This window comes from Pyrgilauda ruficollis, unplaced genomic scaffold, assembly GCF_017590135.1.
Source record: "Pyrgilauda ruficollis isolate IOZ18807 unplaced genomic scaffold, ASM1759013v1 scaffold48, whole genome shotgun sequence".
Classification (NCBI taxonomy): domain Eukaryota; kingdom Metazoa; phylum Chordata; class Aves; order Passeriformes; family Passeridae; genus Pyrgilauda; species Pyrgilauda ruficollis.
The window spans coordinates 4500401-4517639 of NW_024526377.1; the positions used below are offsets into that span (position 1 = coordinate 4500401).

At 57.7% G+C, this 17239-nt stretch overlaps 1 protein-coding gene across 1 annotated transcript; it reads right to left on the bottom strand.

Annotated features, from left to right (window-relative positions):
- Positions 1–1291: 1291 nt before the first annotated feature.
- On the bottom strand, positions 1292–15213 carry COL9A2 (collagen type IX alpha 2 chain). Its single transcript, XM_041479146.1, has 32 exons — positions 15139–15213; positions 13113–13187; positions 12099–12134; positions 11954–12007; positions 11096–11149; positions 10622–10657; positions 10445–10468; positions 10246–10299; positions 9967–10020; positions 9746–9793; positions 9547–9603; positions 8943–8996; positions 8208–8261; positions 7567–7620; positions 7372–7425; positions 7238–7291; positions 7037–7090; positions 6798–6851; positions 6577–6630; positions 6333–6377; positions 6158–6211; positions 5845–5898; positions 5715–5768; positions 5035–5106; positions 4923–4958; positions 4741–4785; positions 4576–4608; positions 3943–4089; positions 3476–3530; positions 3113–3301; positions 2912–2989; positions 1292–1517 (listed from the first exon to the last, which is right to left on the bottom strand). Exons 1-32 carry the CDS (start codon positions 15211–15213, stop codon positions 1312–1314), a joined length of 2067 nt encoding a protein of 688 aa, XP_041335080.1. The 3' UTR covers positions 1292–1311.
- Between the last annotated feature and the right edge of the window lie 2026 nt (positions 15214–17239).

A 17239-nucleotide genomic window follows, 5' to 3' on the forward strand; every position in this document is an offset into this window, starting at 1 on the left:
CCCTGGATGTGCTGGAGCTCATCCATCCCATCCCAGTGTGGGACAGGAGCTCCTGAGGATTCCTGGATCCTCCTGGATGTCCAGGATGCTCCACAGACACAGCAGAGCCTTTCTTGCTCTGTCCTGGGAAGTGGCTTTTCCCTGCTCAGCCCTCAGTCCCACCTGGAAGTGGCTTTTCCCTGCTCCAGGACCTGAGCTCAGCCCTGATCCCTCCTGGAAGTGATTTTTCCCTGCTCCAAGTCCAAAACTCAGCCCTTGATCCCTCCTGGAAGTGATTTTTCCCTGCCCCAAGTCCAAAATTCAGTCCTTGATCTTTCCTGGAAGTGGCTTTTCCCTGCTCCAGGACCAAAACTCAGCTCCGAGCCCCTTCCAGCCCTCATTCCCTTCTCCCAGCTCCTTCCAGGTCCATCCCAAAAGTGGGAAGGGGTCAAAGGACGGGAATTCCCCCTTTTCCCACTTCAGCCCGGTCCCGGGGGATGCTCCAGCCCCTTCCGGAAGGAAAGCCGCGTTTTTCGGGAATATCCCAGGCTGGAAGAGCCAATTCCACGGGCTGGCAGCTCCCTCTCGTGGGGAGAAAAGCCAGGAAGAGCTGGGATGTGCTCCAGATGTGCGGCACAGCTGGAGCGGGATTCCCGGAGGGGCTGGAAAATGGGAATTCAACGGGAATTCAACGGGAATTCCAGGGAAAAGGACCGGGAGGCTCAGCCAGGCTGTTCCTTCCCCTCTCCCCACAGGAATTTTTGGGATCTGGATGTTTTCCAGCTGTTCCATCTCCACATTTGGGTTTCAGGAATGGCATCCAAGCTGCTTCCTCGTGGGATGAAGGACTTCATCCCTCTTCCCAACTGTAGGAATGTGTTTTTTGTTGACGGAGTAACTAAATTATCTTTTGTCTCTTTAAAAAGAAAAAAAAAGCTTAGAAGTTTTCCTCTTTCATTTGCTAAAAAGACACTTTATAGAACTTTTGAGACTTTAAACTTAGGGCTGCCTAATTAGACAGAGACTAAATTAAAGTCTTACCTAAATAATTCACTAGAAAAAGAAGGGAACAAAGGAAATAATTGCTTTTATAGAGTGTTTTAGTAAGACTAAAAACCTCTTACCCCTAGCTCAGTTTTTCTCTGAAAAAGCTTTGTTATTTTACCTTTTATTACGTGTAAAAGAAAATCAGCTCCTAGATTTAGGTTTATTTTAGGGCTGTGTTTTCGCCGCGCCCACCCTCACCCCAGAACCGGGAAAGCGCGGAAGCCGCTCCCCGCGGGATTGCAGCGTTATGGTCACTTTGGGAAGGGATTTTCCGCGGGGAATCGCTCAGAACGAGGGGCCCTTGACACTGCCCGGCTCCGTCAGGCGTGCGGCCGCGTAGGCCGAGGCTCCCAGGCACGCGGCCGGCTCGCAGAAGCCCGGCAGGCCCGCGGGCCCCGGGGAGCCCGGCCGGCCCGCCTCGCCCGGGGAGCCCGGCAGGCCCCGCTCGCCCGCCTTGCCGTCCACAGCGTGGCCTGGGATGCCCGGGAGACCTGGAAAGGCAAGGAGGTGGGGTGGACGGGGTGCTGAGGCTCAAGCTGAGATAGGGGTTTGCCTGAGAAATAGGGGTTTTACCTCAGGAATAGGGGATTTACCTCAGAAACAGGGGATTTTCCCCTCAGAAACAGGGATTTTTCCTCAGAAATAGGGATATTCCCCTCAGAAATAATACAGATTTTTTTTTCCTGAGATATAGGGTTTTTTTTTTCCCTGAGAAATAGGATTTTTTCCTCAGAAATAGGGATTTTTCCCTCAGAAATAATACAGATTTTTTCCCCTGAGAAATATGTATTTTCCCTGAGAAATAGGGGTTTCATCTGAGAAATAGGGATTTTCCCTCAGAAATAGGCATTTTCCCTCAGAAATAGGTATTTTCCCCTCAGAAATAGGGATTTCCCCCTCAGAAATAGGGAATTTTTTTTCCCCTTGAGAAATAGGAATTTTTCCTCAGAAATAGGGATTTTTTCCCTCAGAAATAATACCGATTTTTTTTCCTGAGATATAGGGGTTTTTTTTCCCTGAGAAATATGTATTTTCCCTGAGAAATGGGGGGTTTGCCTGAGAAATAGGGGTTTCATCTGAGAAATAGGGATTTTCCCTCAGAAATAGGCATTTTCCCCTCAGAAATAGGCATTTTCCTCTCAGAAATAGGCATTTTTCCCTCAGAAATAGGGATTTTTTTTCCCCTGACAAATAGGAATTTTTCTTCAGAAATAGGGATTTTTCCCTCAGAAATAATACCGATTTCCCCCTGAGAAATAGGGAATTCTTTTCCCTCAGAAATAGGGGTTTTCTCCTGAGAAATAGGGGTTTTCCCTTGGAAATGGGGATTTTTCCCTTGGAAATAGGGGTTTTTCCCTGAGAAATAGGGATTGGGGAATGCTGCTGGAGAGGTTTGGGGATGCGGGCAGAGCAGTTTCAGAGAGAGGGAAAGAGGTGGCAGAGATGAGGAATAAGGAAAGGAAGGATGATCCAGGTGGGGGATTTTTGGGATGAGCCCTAGGCAGATTTTGCGGGATGAATCTGGGAAAATTGATAGGATGAACCTGGGCAGGTTTTGTGGGATAAACCTGAGCACATTTACAGGATGAGCCTGGGCAGTTTTTGTGGGATGAAATTTTTGTGGGATAAACCTGAGCAGATTTACAGGATGAGCCTGGGCAGTTTTTGTGGGGTGAACCTGGGCACATTTATGGGATGAACCTCTGCAGTTTTTGTGGGACGAACCTTTTTGTGGGATAAACCTGAGCAGATTTACAGGATGAACCTGAGCAGATTTACAGGATGAACCTGAGCAGTTTTTGTGGGATGGATCAGAAGGTCCCCAGCCACCACTGGGCTCATCACCCCAAGGTGACAAAGGCCACCTGGGGACACCTGGTCTCACCTGGGATCCCTGGAGGACCCGGCATTCCTGGGTGGCCACGGCCAACCTCTCCCCGCTCGCCCTTCTCTCCTCTCTTTCCTGTGGGTACAAAAAGGAGGGAAGGACTCCATGGAAACCCTGGATGGGCGATCAGGGACAGGGAAAAGCGTGGCAGTGCCACCCCAGGAGGGTTTGCACTGGCACCGTGCCACCACCACCCACCTTTGGGTCCGACATTGCCGATCTGCCCGGCAGCTCCCAGGATTCCGGGGACACCTCGGGGTCCCATGGGGCCGTGGGGTCCCTGGTCACCGGGTGGCCCTGGGGGGCCGGGGGGGCCGGGGGGTCCCATGGCCCCGACCCCACCCAGGGCGGCTCTTTTGGCGCTCACGGCCACCTCTGCCAGCTGCTCTGTGGGGCAGAGAGGGGCCGGGATGGGATCCATGGGGTGGGATCCATGGGGTCCATGGGATGGGATCCGTGGTATGCATAGGGTGGGATCCATGGGAAGGGATCCATGGGGTGGGATCCATGGGATGGGATCCATGGGATCCATGGGATGTGGTGGCCCCACTCCACCCTCACCTTGCAGCATCTTCAGCACCACGTCCACGATGTGCTGGTCCCCAGCGTCCCTGCCCTGCCAGGAAGGGAATTTCGCTCCTTCTGTTGCCTCCCAGAGCCTTTCCCAGCCCAAATCCCAATCCCCATCCCCTCCCTGCATCCCAGGTCACCTTCCCACCCTGCTCTTCCCCGTTCTGTCCCAGGGCAAGTGCTCCATGCTCAGCTCACTCCGTGCTCATGGCATTTGAGTCCAAAATGAGGTTTTTAGGGAAAAATCCCAACCCTGCAGATCCTTGCTGCTGGCTGGTTTATATGGGGAGGGATTTGGATGCCATACACAGTGGGAAAGACAGAATTCCTCCCCAGGAAGGCGGGATCCCAGCTGCTGAGTGGAACAGCAGTGTTTTCCCAGAGGAATTGGGTGGGAAGGAGAGGCAATTCCTGCCGAGCAGGGAGTGTGAGGAGGTTTGTGGGATCGGGATACTCACGGCTGTGCCCCTCGGGCCCGGCATTCCCGGCACTCCACGCTCCCCCACCAGCCCCCGCGGGCCGGGCGGGCCGGGATAGCCCCGAATTCCCGGTGCTCCTGCATCCCCCGAGGGGCCGGGAAAGCCGAGGTCTCCCTGGATGCCTTGCTGGAAGAGAGATGGAGAGAGAGGGACATGAGAGGCTCAGGCTGTGCTCGGGGGCTGCACCCCGAGAGCTCAAAATGCCCCAAAAACCACAGGCAGGGCTGGGTCCCAAGCAGGGCTGGGGCTGAACCCAGGCTGGATACCAAAAACTGGGGCTGGATCTCAAAAATTGGGGCTGGGGCTGAATCCAGGGCTGGATCCCAAACTGGGGCTGGGGCTGAATTCAGGGCTGGATTCCAAATGGGACTGGGGCTGGATCTCAAAAATTGGGGCTGAGGCTGAATCCGATGCTGAGCCCAGATCTGAGCCTGAATCCAGGGTTTAACCCCAAAGAGGAGCTGAGCCTGAATCCAGGGCTGACTGTGGTCACTGACTCCCATCTCCAGAGAAAATATTCCCTTAGCACCTCAGCCAGGAGGATCCAGCTGAAGATCCCACAAATCCCCCAAGTTGTGGGGTCCCCTTGGTCCCAATCCCCCCATCACTCACCTGTCCCTTGGGTCCTGGCTCTCCTGACTCCCCCTGGGGACAGAGGACACAAGGAAAGGTGACAGCAGGGATTTAGGGCTGGAGCTGGGATTTAATGCCAGGCAGGATCCCCCAGCATGGGAAGGGATCCCCCAGCATTCCCAGGAATCACCTGGAAGCACCCACCTTCTCTCCCTTGAGCCCTGCCAGGCCGTGGACACCTGGATCTCCCTAAAGGAAAGGCAAGGGGAGACGGGAACATTCCCAAAGTCACCCCCACGCTCTGGGATGAGGGGGGGAATTCATGGAGAAGGTGCCTAGAGCCAGTGTTAAACCCAGCTCTGTTAAACAGCCTGGGATGTACTCACAATGCTGCCTTTGGGGCCGGTTTTCCCTGGAGAGCCCTGGGAAAAGGAAAAAGTGGGATCAGGCCAGCTCAGAGCCCCCAAGAAGCCACCCTGCTGTCCCCAGAGCTGTTACCTTGTCTCCTTTGACTCCAGGCAAGCCTTGGGGTCCTGGGATGCCTGGTGGGCCCTGCTCGCCCTTTGGCCCCTGGAAATCCAAGGAATATGGGAGAATGAGTGATGGGAGACAATGGGAAGACCTTTACCTATGAGGGAATTGTCCCCAAGGCAGTGAGGTGCACAGGCAGTTCCCATCCTCCAGCTGATCCCAACCTTCCCTAAATCCCAGCTCTGAGGGGACACAGGGCACAAAACCATGGAGAAGCCATGCCCAGAGCAGTGATCTTCCAGGGGTGGATCCCTGTCCCCAGGAAAAGCACCAAAAATCAGGGGTTTGGCTGTTTTTCCAGTGCAGGAAAGCTCTGGAGAGGGGCTGGGCTCTCCTGGGATGGGAGGAAATTCCTGTCCCAGCTGGGGTCCCACTAATCCCTGAGCTATTCCCTAATCCCTCAGCAGCAGGACAGGCACGGGATTGACCCTGGGATCAAAGGGGGAAGTCTGGCTGTGTCCCACTGACCCCAAATCCAGGCTTGGAATCTCCCATCCAGGGCTGAGCGTCCCCCGTGTGCCAGCCTGGATTTGGGGACAACTCAGAGCATCCCCCGTGTCCCAGAGTGGCTTTGGGGACAACTCAGAGCATCCCCCATGTCCCAGCCCAACTTTGGGGACAACTCACCGGCTTTGGGGACAACTCACCACTCTGCCCGGCTCCCCGGGGGGTCCCACGAGGCCACGCTCGCCCCTGTCACCCTGCGGAGAGTCAGAGGAGCGGAGTCAGGGCCACCCCCCCCGGCACGGCCACACCCCCGCGATGTCCCCAGCTCACCTTCGGCCCGGGGACACCCTGCGGGCCCTGCTCACCCCGAGGTCCGGGCTCGCCCTAAAAATGAGAAAGAAAATCCCACAAAAGATGGGATTGACCGGGTGGTGTGCTCCTTGTCCTTCTCCGAGGGAGGAGTGTCCCTGTCCTTGTCGCCACCGCAGGGTGGTGACAGGAGCAGGGGTTCCCGGGAGGAGCAGGCGGGGAATGAAGTGCCCGATTCTGCTTTTCGCAGGAAACGGGGAAATAAAAGGAAAAAAGAGAGAGATCAGCCCCGAAGCTGTCCCCGGGAGGGACACGGCGACATCTCGGTACTTACAAGCTGCCCTGGGGCACCGGTGACACCGGGGTGGCCCCGAGGACCCGATTCACCCTGTGAAGGGAGAGAGAGGCGGTTCAGAGGGGACAGGGGGCGACAGGGAGAGACAGCAGGAACAGGGAGGGACATGGAGGGGACAAGAGCCGCGGGGTGGATGCTCAGAGGTGTCACTCACCTTGTCACCTGGGCCACCTTTGCTTCCCGGCTGGCCCGGCAAACCCTAAGGGAACAAAGCCGGGATCAACCCCTGGGCACAGCTCAGTGTTCCCCTCAGGGAGTCACCCCTGGGCACAGCTCAGTGTTCCCCTCAGGGAGTCACCCCTGGGCACAGCTCAGTGTCCCCGAGGGGTGCTGGCCCTGGCACCCCTGGCAGAGGGGTGTCACCCCTCAGGGGACAGGCTGGGGGGTCCTGCACTCACAGCTTGTCCCCGGTGTCCCGGTGTTCCCGGGCGTCCGGCCTGTCCTGTGCCACCCTGCAAGGACAGAGGGGCGTCACCAGGAGTGGGGTGCCCACAGGTGGGCAAGGGGCTCTTGCCCAAGGGGGGACAGTGTCCTTGAGCCCGTGGCCAGGAGCTGCCGTGCCAAGGGACATTATTCCCTTTGTCATTCCCGTTATTCCCAGCGGGTAGCATTCCCTCACCTTCACTCCTGGGATACCTGGGGTGCCATCCTTGCCATCGATGCCCGGGAGACCCTGAAAAAGGGGAGGAGGCACTCATGGGACATCTCGAAGGGACTCAAAGGCTCACAGTGGGGACAAAAAAACGTGGGGAGGGAAAGGAACGTTCCAGGTGTGCGCTGGAGGGGACACGCAATGGCACAGCCAGGGACAAGGGGCTCGTGCCCAGGCAGGGCACAGGTGCCACCAGCTGTACTCACATTCTCCCCCTTGGGGCCGATGTCACCCTGCGGTCCCCTGATGCCACGGCCACCCTAGAGCAGGAGGTGACAAGTGTCAGTGTCCTGCTGCTGTCCTGAGAGGTGAAGATGCCCCTCGAGGGCACCAGGGCAGAGCCTTTTCCATGTGGGAACAGTGCCAAGCTGGGGAAAAGGGGACACTGACATTGGGGTGTCACCTACCAGCTCTCCCTTGTCACCAGGGCCCCCAGGTGGTCCCTTGGGGCCTTCCCTGCCCTGGAGGAGAGAGGAACACAAGGATTGAGTGGGACAAAGTGGGACCCCAGAGCACCCAGGGCTGAGGGAGGGGCACCCACCGGCCGCCCGGCGGCTCCGATGCTCCCGACCATGCCCTTGTAGCCAGCAGGGCCCTGCAAAGAGAGCATGGAAAGGTCAATTCCCACCCCAATCCATCCTTGCATCCCTGAGACGGCTCAGCATGGAGGGATGCTGCTGGGAATGATCTCAGTGGGATCTGGAGCCTGGAGCCTGGGGATGCCACCCGCACTCACCGTCTCCCCCTTGGGTCCTGCCATGCCAGGATACCCCCTGAGGCCCTGAGGTCCCTGCAGGGAAGAAAACCACAGCAAATTCAGCTGGGAAAAAAAACCCAGGAGCAGCCCAGGGGGAAGCAGCAATTACAGCAAAACCCAACAGTGGAATCCAAACATGAGGAATTCCAGTCCCTCCTAATTCCAGAGCCCCCCAGCAGGTGCTTTTCCAGCTGTCAATTCCATAACTCCAGAGGGCCCAAACTGCAGCCACTTCCCTGGGCCAGAGCTCTTGGCTTCAAAGTAGTTTTGCCCTTTCCTGGCCTGCAGGGCTCAGCCCAGTAATTGTTTTTCATCTTCAAAGTGCTCTGAGAATTCCTGTGGCTTTAATTCCCACCGGGGCAAGGGGGACTCAGGGGACAGCAGGGATTTGTCCCAAATTATCGCTGGGAGCAGCCCAGGTGCCCATGGAGCCCTCCAGAGGGAGAGGTGGTGGCATCCATGTCTGGGAGGGGATGGGATGAAGGCTTTGCTTCAGTCCCAGTGCTGGGAGCAGGGAGAGGCTGGTGTCACCTCCCTGGTGTCTGGGGACAAGGATAAAGATGCTAGCCCCAGTTCCTGAACACTTGGGGGACAGAGGAAAAGAGGAATAAAGGATTTACCGGAGGGCCTGGGACTCCTTGTTCTCCAGAGGCACCAACATCCCCCTTGGGGCCCTGGGAATGGAGAGAAAAGGGAATGTTGGAGGGAGAGGGGACACGAAGCAGCCTGGGGACACCACAGCCCCCACCTGGCACCCGGCAGGGGATGGGGACAGGTGACCCTGCCCAGGAAGCCACCATGGTCTCCCATTCCCATATTTTCCATTTTCCTCTTTCCTCCCTTCTTCCTTTCTCTTCCCAAAACTCCTTCCCTGGCTCCAGCCTCACAGGGACAGCCACACCTGGATCCTGCTGGGATCTGCTGAGATCCTGCTGGGATCTGTCTGAGATCTGGTGGGGATCCTGCTGAGATCTCACTGGGATCTGGCTGAGATCCTGCTGGGATCTTCTGGGATCCTGCTGCAACACTCACCGGCTCTCCCTGCTTGCCAGGCTCTCCGAGGGCACCGGGGCGGCCTCTGTGTCCCTGAGGGGGGGGAGAGGAAATCCGTGAGGAAAATCCCTGGCAGAGCTGCAGGGTGGTGGCACCACCCTGGGGTGGCCATGTCCCATAGAGCGCCCCTGCCACCACATCCCACCCTGGGGTGTCTGCTGGGGCTCAAAATCCCACTGGGGACACTGCAGGGCTCAGAATCCCAGTGGGAACATTGTGGGGCTCAGAATCCCAGTGGGGACATTGGGGGGCTCAGAATCCCATCCTGCTGGGATCTTCTGGGATCCTGCTGCAACACTCACCGGCTCTCCCTGCTTGCCAGGCTCTCCGAGGGCACCGGGGCGGCCTCTGTGTCCCTGAGGGGGGAAGAGAGGAAATCCGTGAGGAAAATCCCTGGCAGAGCTGCAGGGTGGTGGCACCACCCTGGGGTGGCCATGTCCCATAGAGCGCCCCTGCCACCACATCCCACCCTGGGGTGTCTGCTGGGGATGTGGTGGGGCTCAAAATCCCCACCTGGGATTTTGATGCACTGGGGACACTGCAGGGCTCGGAATCCCAGTGGGAACATTGTGGGGCTCAGAATCCCAGTGGGGACATTGGGGGGCTCAGAATCCCAGTGGGGACATTGGGGGGCTCAGAATCCCACAGGTGACATGGAATGGGCTCACGATCCCACTGGGGACATTGGGGAGGTTCACAATCCCACAGGTGACATCCTGAGCTGGGGCTGGGGCTTTGGCACAGGGTACCACCCCCAGGAAGGGGCTGGGGACCCACAGGGACCTTTTCCTCCAGGCCTCCCTGTCCTGGTGCTCCAGAGATCCAGAGAAGGATCCTTCACTCCACCACATCCTGGAGGTGACAATTCCCATTTTTCCCCCCATGGCAGCTCCAGGACTTCCTTACCTTCAGTCCCTGCAGTCCCTGGGGGCCCTTGGGACCTGGGGGGCAGCTGGTGGGGCACTGGGAGGAAAGAAAGGACAAGGATGAGTTGGGAATGACCTGGAGAAGCCTGGGAAGAGAGGGAGGGAGGGGTCCTGCTCCACGTGGGACACGGGGGACACCCTGGTCACAGCAGGGGATACAGTCATGGCAGGACTCTCACCAGGAAATCAGCGCTGCCTTCCACGCCTTGGAGGTGTCCTGGAAGTCCCTGCAGGGAAGGAAACCCTCAGCATTCCAGGATTTTACATCGGGATGGTTTTACAGGAACAGGGAACAAGGAGTGGGGTGGGAGGTGAGAGCCAGAGCCTGAATTTCAGCCCCAATCCCGAGGATGAGTCTGGGGAATCTTCTCCCTCCTGGAGGTGAATGGGAGATACTCACAGGTTTCCCTGGAGGGCCTGGGGGACCCCTCGGGCCATCGGGTCCAGGGTCACCCTAGGAAAGAAGACCAGGAAAGGAGAATTTGGCACCGGGGGGGGGAGGTGGAAACCGGGACAGTCCCAGCAGGAATGGGGACATTCCCAGGGTGATGGCACCAGGGGAACCTCCATTCCCACGTTTCAGGATCATCCCTGATCATCCCAGGAGCCCTGGAGGGCAGAGAAGCAGCTCCTGGTGGAAGGAAGGGACGTTCTTCCCTGTCCCCTCCTGACTCCTCACCTTGGGTCCCAGCACTCCGATCTCCCCGGGAAGTCCAACCTGGCCTGGAAGCCCCTTAGGGAGAAGGGAGAGAAATTCACGGAATGAGAGAGGTCCCATCCTGATTTGTCCCCTCTGGGGGTGCTGAGGTTTGAGCTCCTCCTTCACAATTCCAAGCAGGACCCCAGGCCACCCATCCCAGCCCCAGTGTGGCACTTACGGGGGGTCCTGGCAGTGAAGGACCCTGCAACAAAAAAAAAAAATTACAATTGCTAGAAATTACCCAAATCCTCCAGAATTCCTGCCCCAAGGAGGGTGATTCCGACCCCACCACCAAGGATGGAGCAGGGGGGACTTGGGAGTGCCCACCCCACCCATGGGAGCAGCAGATACTCACAGGGAGCCCTGGTGGCCCTGGGAGTCCAGGCTGGCCCTGCCAGGACACAAGAGGAGAGTCAGGAGCTGGAAAAGGAGGATCTGCTCTGGCAGCTGCTCCAATTCCCCCTCCCTGGATGCAGCCTCAGGGCCAAAAATTCCATCAGGCAGCTCCTGCATCCATGGATCCCTTCCAGAGTGACAGGGATGGCCCCAGGCTGGGGCTGGGGGGAAGGAAAGAGCCTGGGAAGGTGGGAAATTGGGAAGGTGGGAAATTGGGAAGGTGGGAATTTGGGAAGGTTGGAAATTTGGGAAGGTGGGAGCCTGAGAAGGTGGGAGACTGGGAATGAGGGAGCTTGGGAATTTGGAAAGCTGGGAATTTGGGAAGGTGGAAATTGGGAAGGTGGGATCCTTGGAAAGGTGGGAATATGGGAAGGTGGGAATTTGGGAATGAGGAAGTCTGGGAATGAGGAGCCCAGGACTGCCCCTCACTCACTTTAATTCCTGGCCTGCCAGTGGGTCCTGGCTCCCCTTTGGCTCCCGTCAGGCCCTGCAAGGGAAGAGACCCAGTGAGTTATTCCCATTGCTCCTGCTCTCCAGCCAGGAATTCTTGCTGGGTTGAATCCATCAGGAATTTCACGGCACAGGGATGCCCTACAGAGACCCTCACATGCACCCTGGGCACATCCAACCCTGGCAAGGACACGTGGGCAGCTCCACCCATCCCTGATCCCTGTTTTATCCCTGTGATGGGGCAGGAACCCACCCAAACCTCCCCAGGCACCCATCACACACCCAGGGGACCTGGGGACAGGCAGGGTGAGGTGGCAGCTCCGTCCCCTTCCTGCCACCACCTCTGCCAGGCTGTGCCAAGGAGGGGACAGTGGCAAAGTCACTGGTGCCACCTTATGGGTACCAAGAAAGTGGGGACAGTGGGGGACATGGAATTGCTTCAGATTTATTCTGGAGGAAACAAGAGGAGCTCTGCTGGGATTCCCAGTGTGGGAAAAAGTGGCAGAAGCTCTTTTGGGATTCCCAAAGTGGAAAGGAGTGGCAGAAGCTCTTTTGGGATTCCCGAAACGGGAGAGGGTGGCAGAAGCAGTTCCCAAGCTCTTTTGGGATCCCCAAGGTGGGTAGGAGTGGCAGAAGCTCTTCCTGAGCTCTGCTGGGATCCTAAAGGTGGAAAAGGGTGTCAAAAGCTCTTCCTGAGCTTATTTGGGATTCCCCAGGTGCTTTCAGCTCCTGCCCAAAGGGATTTGGGCACATTTTTATGTGGGACAGACCCTGGGGACAGGAGCAGTTTGTGTGACCCCACAGACAGGGACACCAGGAGGGGACAGGGGACAGTTCTCACATCAATTCCCGGCTTCCCTGGGGGTCCATCCGGACCAGGAGCTCCAGGCTCGCCCTTGACACCCTGGAAAAATGAAAAATTGGGATCAGGTGGGAAGGAGGCCCCGTGGAAGGAGCGGGATCACTGGGATGGGGTGGGTACTCACCGGGGAGCCAGCAGATCCTACAGGGCCTTTGTCACCCTGAGAAAGGAGAGGTGGAAAAGGGATGGGGCACCCCACAGAGCCCATCCCGGGGACCCCGATCCCTGTCCTGCTCCTGGGACAGGAGGGAGCTGCTGGATCCCACAGGCAGGGCAGGATGGGGACAGGGTTGGGAAAGTGGGTTGGGATTGTGAGGGTTTTAGTGGGGTTTATGAGGGTATTAGTGGGGTTTGTGAAGGTTTTTTGGGGTTTGTGAGAGTTTTTTGGGTTTTGTGAGGGTTTTCATGGGGGTTTGTGAGGGTTTTAGTGGGATTTGTGAAGGAGGGTTTTCTGAGGGTTGAGCTAGGGTTTTGTGAGGGTTTGATGGGGTTACTGAGGCGGGTTTTTGTGAGGGTTCTACTGGGATTTTGTGAGGGTTCTGCTGGGGTATGTGAAGTGGGATTTTGTGAGGGTTGTTTTGGGGTTTTGTGAAGGTTTGATGGGGTTTCTGAGAGGGCTTTCGTGAGGATTTTGCTGGGGTTTCTGAAGCGCTGTGGCTGCTCTGAGTATAAATAACACTAAAATAACACCACATCCTGGAGAAAGGGCACTTTCTGCTGCCTCACAGGGCTCCCCTCTGTTCAGACCCCCATCCCATAACCCGTGGAGGATCCAGAGCCACAATCCCCCACCACATCCCTCTGCAGGAACCCCACTGGGGTGTCACTGTCCCCCCACAGGTCCCCCCTTCACTGGGCACCTCTGGGGTGCTCCCTGCCCCAACCCCTCTGAGCACCCCAACCTCCCTGTCCTGCATCCCCAAAAACCAATCCCACCCCCAATTCCCCAGCTGTGGATGGAGCTGGATTTGGGGTGCAGCACCAAACAGAGCTGGGGCTGCTCTGTCTGCCCTAAATCAGGAGTGGGAACAGCACGGAGCTGCACCCCCAGCCCTGTGCCACTCACAAAGTCCCTTTTGTGCTGCGTGTCCCCTCCCTCCCTCCCTCCCTCAGCCAGCACTGGTTGCTGCTCACTCACATCGATGCCATCGGCTCCCGGCACTCCTGGGGGACCGGGGGGCCCTCGTGGGCCAGGCTCTCCTGGGGGCCCTCGCTGTGGAAAAAGGGATGGGATCCACATCAGGAAGGACCCCGAGATGTGTGGGGAATGTGCCGGGAATTCACTTCCAGGGAGCTGGGATGGAGAACACCCCGAGGGCTCAGAGCTCTGCCCCTTCTGTGGATCCTCCAGCAAGGGCATGGATGGGGAAATCCAGGATTTCTCACACTGGCACCTCCAGCTCCTCACTCTCTGCCTAATTTCTATCCCATTTCTCCCCTCTCCTGCCCTGGTGTCCATGGGGAACAGAGCAGGGTCTCCATGGGGTGATAGCAGCATTTTTACCCCTGCTTCCTCTTTCCCTGGTGCCCAAGGATCTCCTGACCCCATGGAGCAGGATCTCCATGGGATAACATTTTACCCCACCTCTGCTCCTTCTTTCACTGGTATCCAAGGATCTCCTCTCCCCATGGAGCAGGATCTCCATGAGATGGCAGAGTTTTTGTCCCATCTCTGCTCCCTCTTTCCCTGGTACCTGAGGATCTCCTGCCCCCATGGAGTGGGATCTTCATGGGATGACATTTTTGCCGCATTTCTTCTCCCTCTTTCCCTGGTGCTCCTGCCTGGATGGAGCAGGCTCTCCAAGCATTTCTACCCCATCTCTGTCCCCCCTTCCCTGCCACTCCCAGAGCAGGGTGTCCATGGGGTGACAGCAGCCCTTCCAAAGACCCCTTTTAGCTCAGAGTGGGATTTCCAGGAGCACTGTCAGGATTTAGGTGCCCAAAACCCCAGGATGAGGTGGGGACCCCCAGCCCCTCTGTGTGAGCTCTCCCTGGGCCAGGCTGGCTCCGCTCCCAGGCTCCAGACAAAAGCTCCATTCAGGGAAGCTCCCAGAGCCTGGTCCTGGCTTTGAGGTTTGCACAGGACTCGGCAAAGAAACCTCTGTTATCCTAACAGGGAGTTCAGGGGGAAGAGATTCCGGTCCTGCAGACTGAAGCCCTGGTGTTCCTGGAAATGGGAAGCAGACGGTGGCTGGGCTGCACTCCTGCAGCTCCTCCAGCCTCCCAGGCTGGATTAATTTAAAAAATTAATATAAATATAAGGAATAAATGTAGGAATCGGTGTAAATCTATAGGGGTGAGAGGTGCTGCTGGTTTGTGTACACAACAGGAGAGCCCCAGCTCTACCTTGGATCAATCCCGGAGCCCATCCCCGGGATCTCCCCTGAATGGCACCTTTGTCCTACCCAAGGAACGAATTCCAAAGGGCTCCTTGTTCCTGAAATTCCCACATCCCCCCTGCTCCGCTCCCCTGCCCCACAAGCCCATGGGGATCCCGGCGAGGGTTTAGGAAGGAGTTGTCCCCCAGTTTCCAACAGGCAGCTCAGGAATTACACTGAAAAATTTTCCAAAACCTCTAAAATCTGATATTTTTTTTTGCAGCTATAAGGCAAGGAGTTTTCCCAGGTGGAATCCCTCTGCCTGCCCCTCTCCAGGGCTCACCTTCCCTTTTTCCAGACCCATTTTCTCCTGCTGCTGGGTGAGTCTGGAGAGTCCATGGGGACCCCCCGACAGCCCCACAGAGCCCTGGGACCACCCCGGCAGGGTCAGAGCCCCCCCAGCCCTGCTCAGTCCGGATCTGCAGCACACCCCGGGAAAACAGGAGCAAATTTCCCAAAAAATCCAGTGGGGAAGACAAAGCGCCCCAGTGCTGCTCCAGAGGGAAAATCAAACCAAACTAATTTAGCCAACAATTCCCGAATTTCCAAGTCCGCACAGAGAGCCCGCACGGGTCGGGGCTGTGGCTGTTCCCACCCTCCCGGGGCGACATTCCTGGGAAAAACACGGGAAAACTGCTGGGGGAATAAAGTCAAAGTGCTCAGCACTGCGAGGGAGCGGAGATGGGGAATGTCCCCTCTGCATCCCCTTCTGCATCCCCTCTCCATCCCCTTCTCCATCCCTTCTCCATCCCCTTCTCCATCCCGGGAATCGAGCACGGCACTCACGAGCTGGGCCAGGCAGAGGCAGGAGGCTTGGAGCAGGAGCCAGAGCTGCGACACCAGGGTGGTGGCACGGGCCATAGCGAGCCGGGCTGGTACCGAGCGCGGCTGGCACCGAGCGCCGGCCGCCGCAGCGCTCCGGGACACCGGGAGGGCCGGGCGAGGAGGAGGAGGAGGAGGAGGAGGAGGAAGGAGCTCATGAATATGGAGCAGAGGGATGAGGGCAGGTCCCCGCCCCTCTCAGGTGAGCCCGTGGCTGTTGTGGCTGGATGGGGACAGAGGGTTTGGCAAGATGAGGACGGGATTTGGCACAGCGGGAACGGAATTTGGCACGATCGGGACAGGATCTGGCACGACTGGGACGGAATTTGGCACGATGCGGACAGGATCTGGCACGACTGGGACGGAATTTGGCACAATAGGGATGGGATTTGGCACGATGTGGACAGAATTTGGCATGATGGGGGTGGGATTTGGCACGATGGGGACAGAATTTGGCACAATGGGGACAGGATCTGGCACACATGAGGGGCTGGGACAGGACAGGGATGAGCTCGGGAGCTGCTTGAATATGGAGCAGAGGGATGAGGGCAGGTCCCCGCCCCTCTCAGGTGAGCCCGTGGCTGTTGTGGCTGGATGGGGACAGAGGGTTTGGCAAGATGAGGACGGGATTTGGCACAGCGGGAACGGAATTTGGCACGATCGGGACAGGATCTGGCACGACTGGGACGGAATTTGGCACGATGCGGACAGGATCTGGCACGACTGGGACGGAATTTGGCACAATAGGGATGGGATTTGGCACGATGTGGACAGAATTTGGCATGACGGGGGTGGGATTTGGCACGATGGGGACAGAGTTTGGCACAACAGGGACGGGATTTGGCACAATGACAGAGTTTGGCATGATGAGGACGGGATTTGGCACAATGATGACAGAATTTGGCACAGTGGGGACAGGATCTGGCACACATGAGGGGCTGGGACAGGACAGGGATGAGCTCGGGAGCTGCTGCCGGGGACAGCCCGGCCAGGATGTCCCAGGATGTCCCCGCGGTGTCCCCACCACGACGCCGTCCCAGTGCCACTGCGCGTTGTGGCTGCAGCTCCCCCACACCCCGCGATGGGGGCGGCACTGGGATCCAGCTCCTGGGGGATTCCTGCCCCAGTTCCTGCCCTGTCACCCTCGGGGATGTCCCCATGTCCCCAGAGCGGTGCTGGCAGGGAAGGGGAGGTCACAGGGGCCGGCAGCCGCCCCGCATTGCCAGGGTACACGGGATGATTCATCCCGGCCCGTTCCTCCTCCTCCTCCTCCTCTGGGATCGCTCCTGGATTGTTCTTCCTCCCAGGGAAGCAATTCCACCAAAACCTGGCGGTTTGGGGCAAAAAAGAAAAAAGCATCTGGGAGCATCTCCTTTTGGATCTCTCCCTCCCGGAGCTGCTGGGATGTCCTGCTCTGGCCCTGTGTCCCAGCACTGTCCCTTTCTGGGACACGAGTGGCACTTTTGGGAGGATTATGTAATTCCGGCTGTTTTTTCAGAGTGCTTCAGTGACAGATTTCTGTCTCCTGTCGGTGCCATTGCTCGTTTTATCGCGGTTTTTCGGGTGCTGCCCGTCCTGAAATTCTCTCCTCAGCCGCCTGCACTGCCAGGTCCCCCTCTCCAGGCAAGGGACAGCACCCCAGGGTCCCCCAAAATCCCCCAGCGAGCACCCCTGAGCCCCCCAAAGCCCACACACAGCACCTCTGTATCCCTGAATCCTCCCCAACTCCGTATCCAGCACATCAGAGCCTCCAAAACTCCCATCAAAAATCCCTGGACCCCCACCCAGCATCCCTGAGCCCCCCAAAAATCCTCAACCAGCCCCTCTGAGCCCCCAAAATCCCACACACAGCACTTCTTTACCCCTGAATCCTCCCCAACCTCGAGTCCTGCACCTCTGAGCCTCCAAAACCCCACACCCTGAACCCCCACCCAGAATCCTAGCACCCTGAGCCCCCCAAAATCCCCCACCCAGCCCCTCCGAGCCCTCCAAACCCCCAAAATACCCCGCCCAACACCCCAGCCCCCCAAAATCTCCCAACCAGCACCTCTGAACCCCTCCAAAC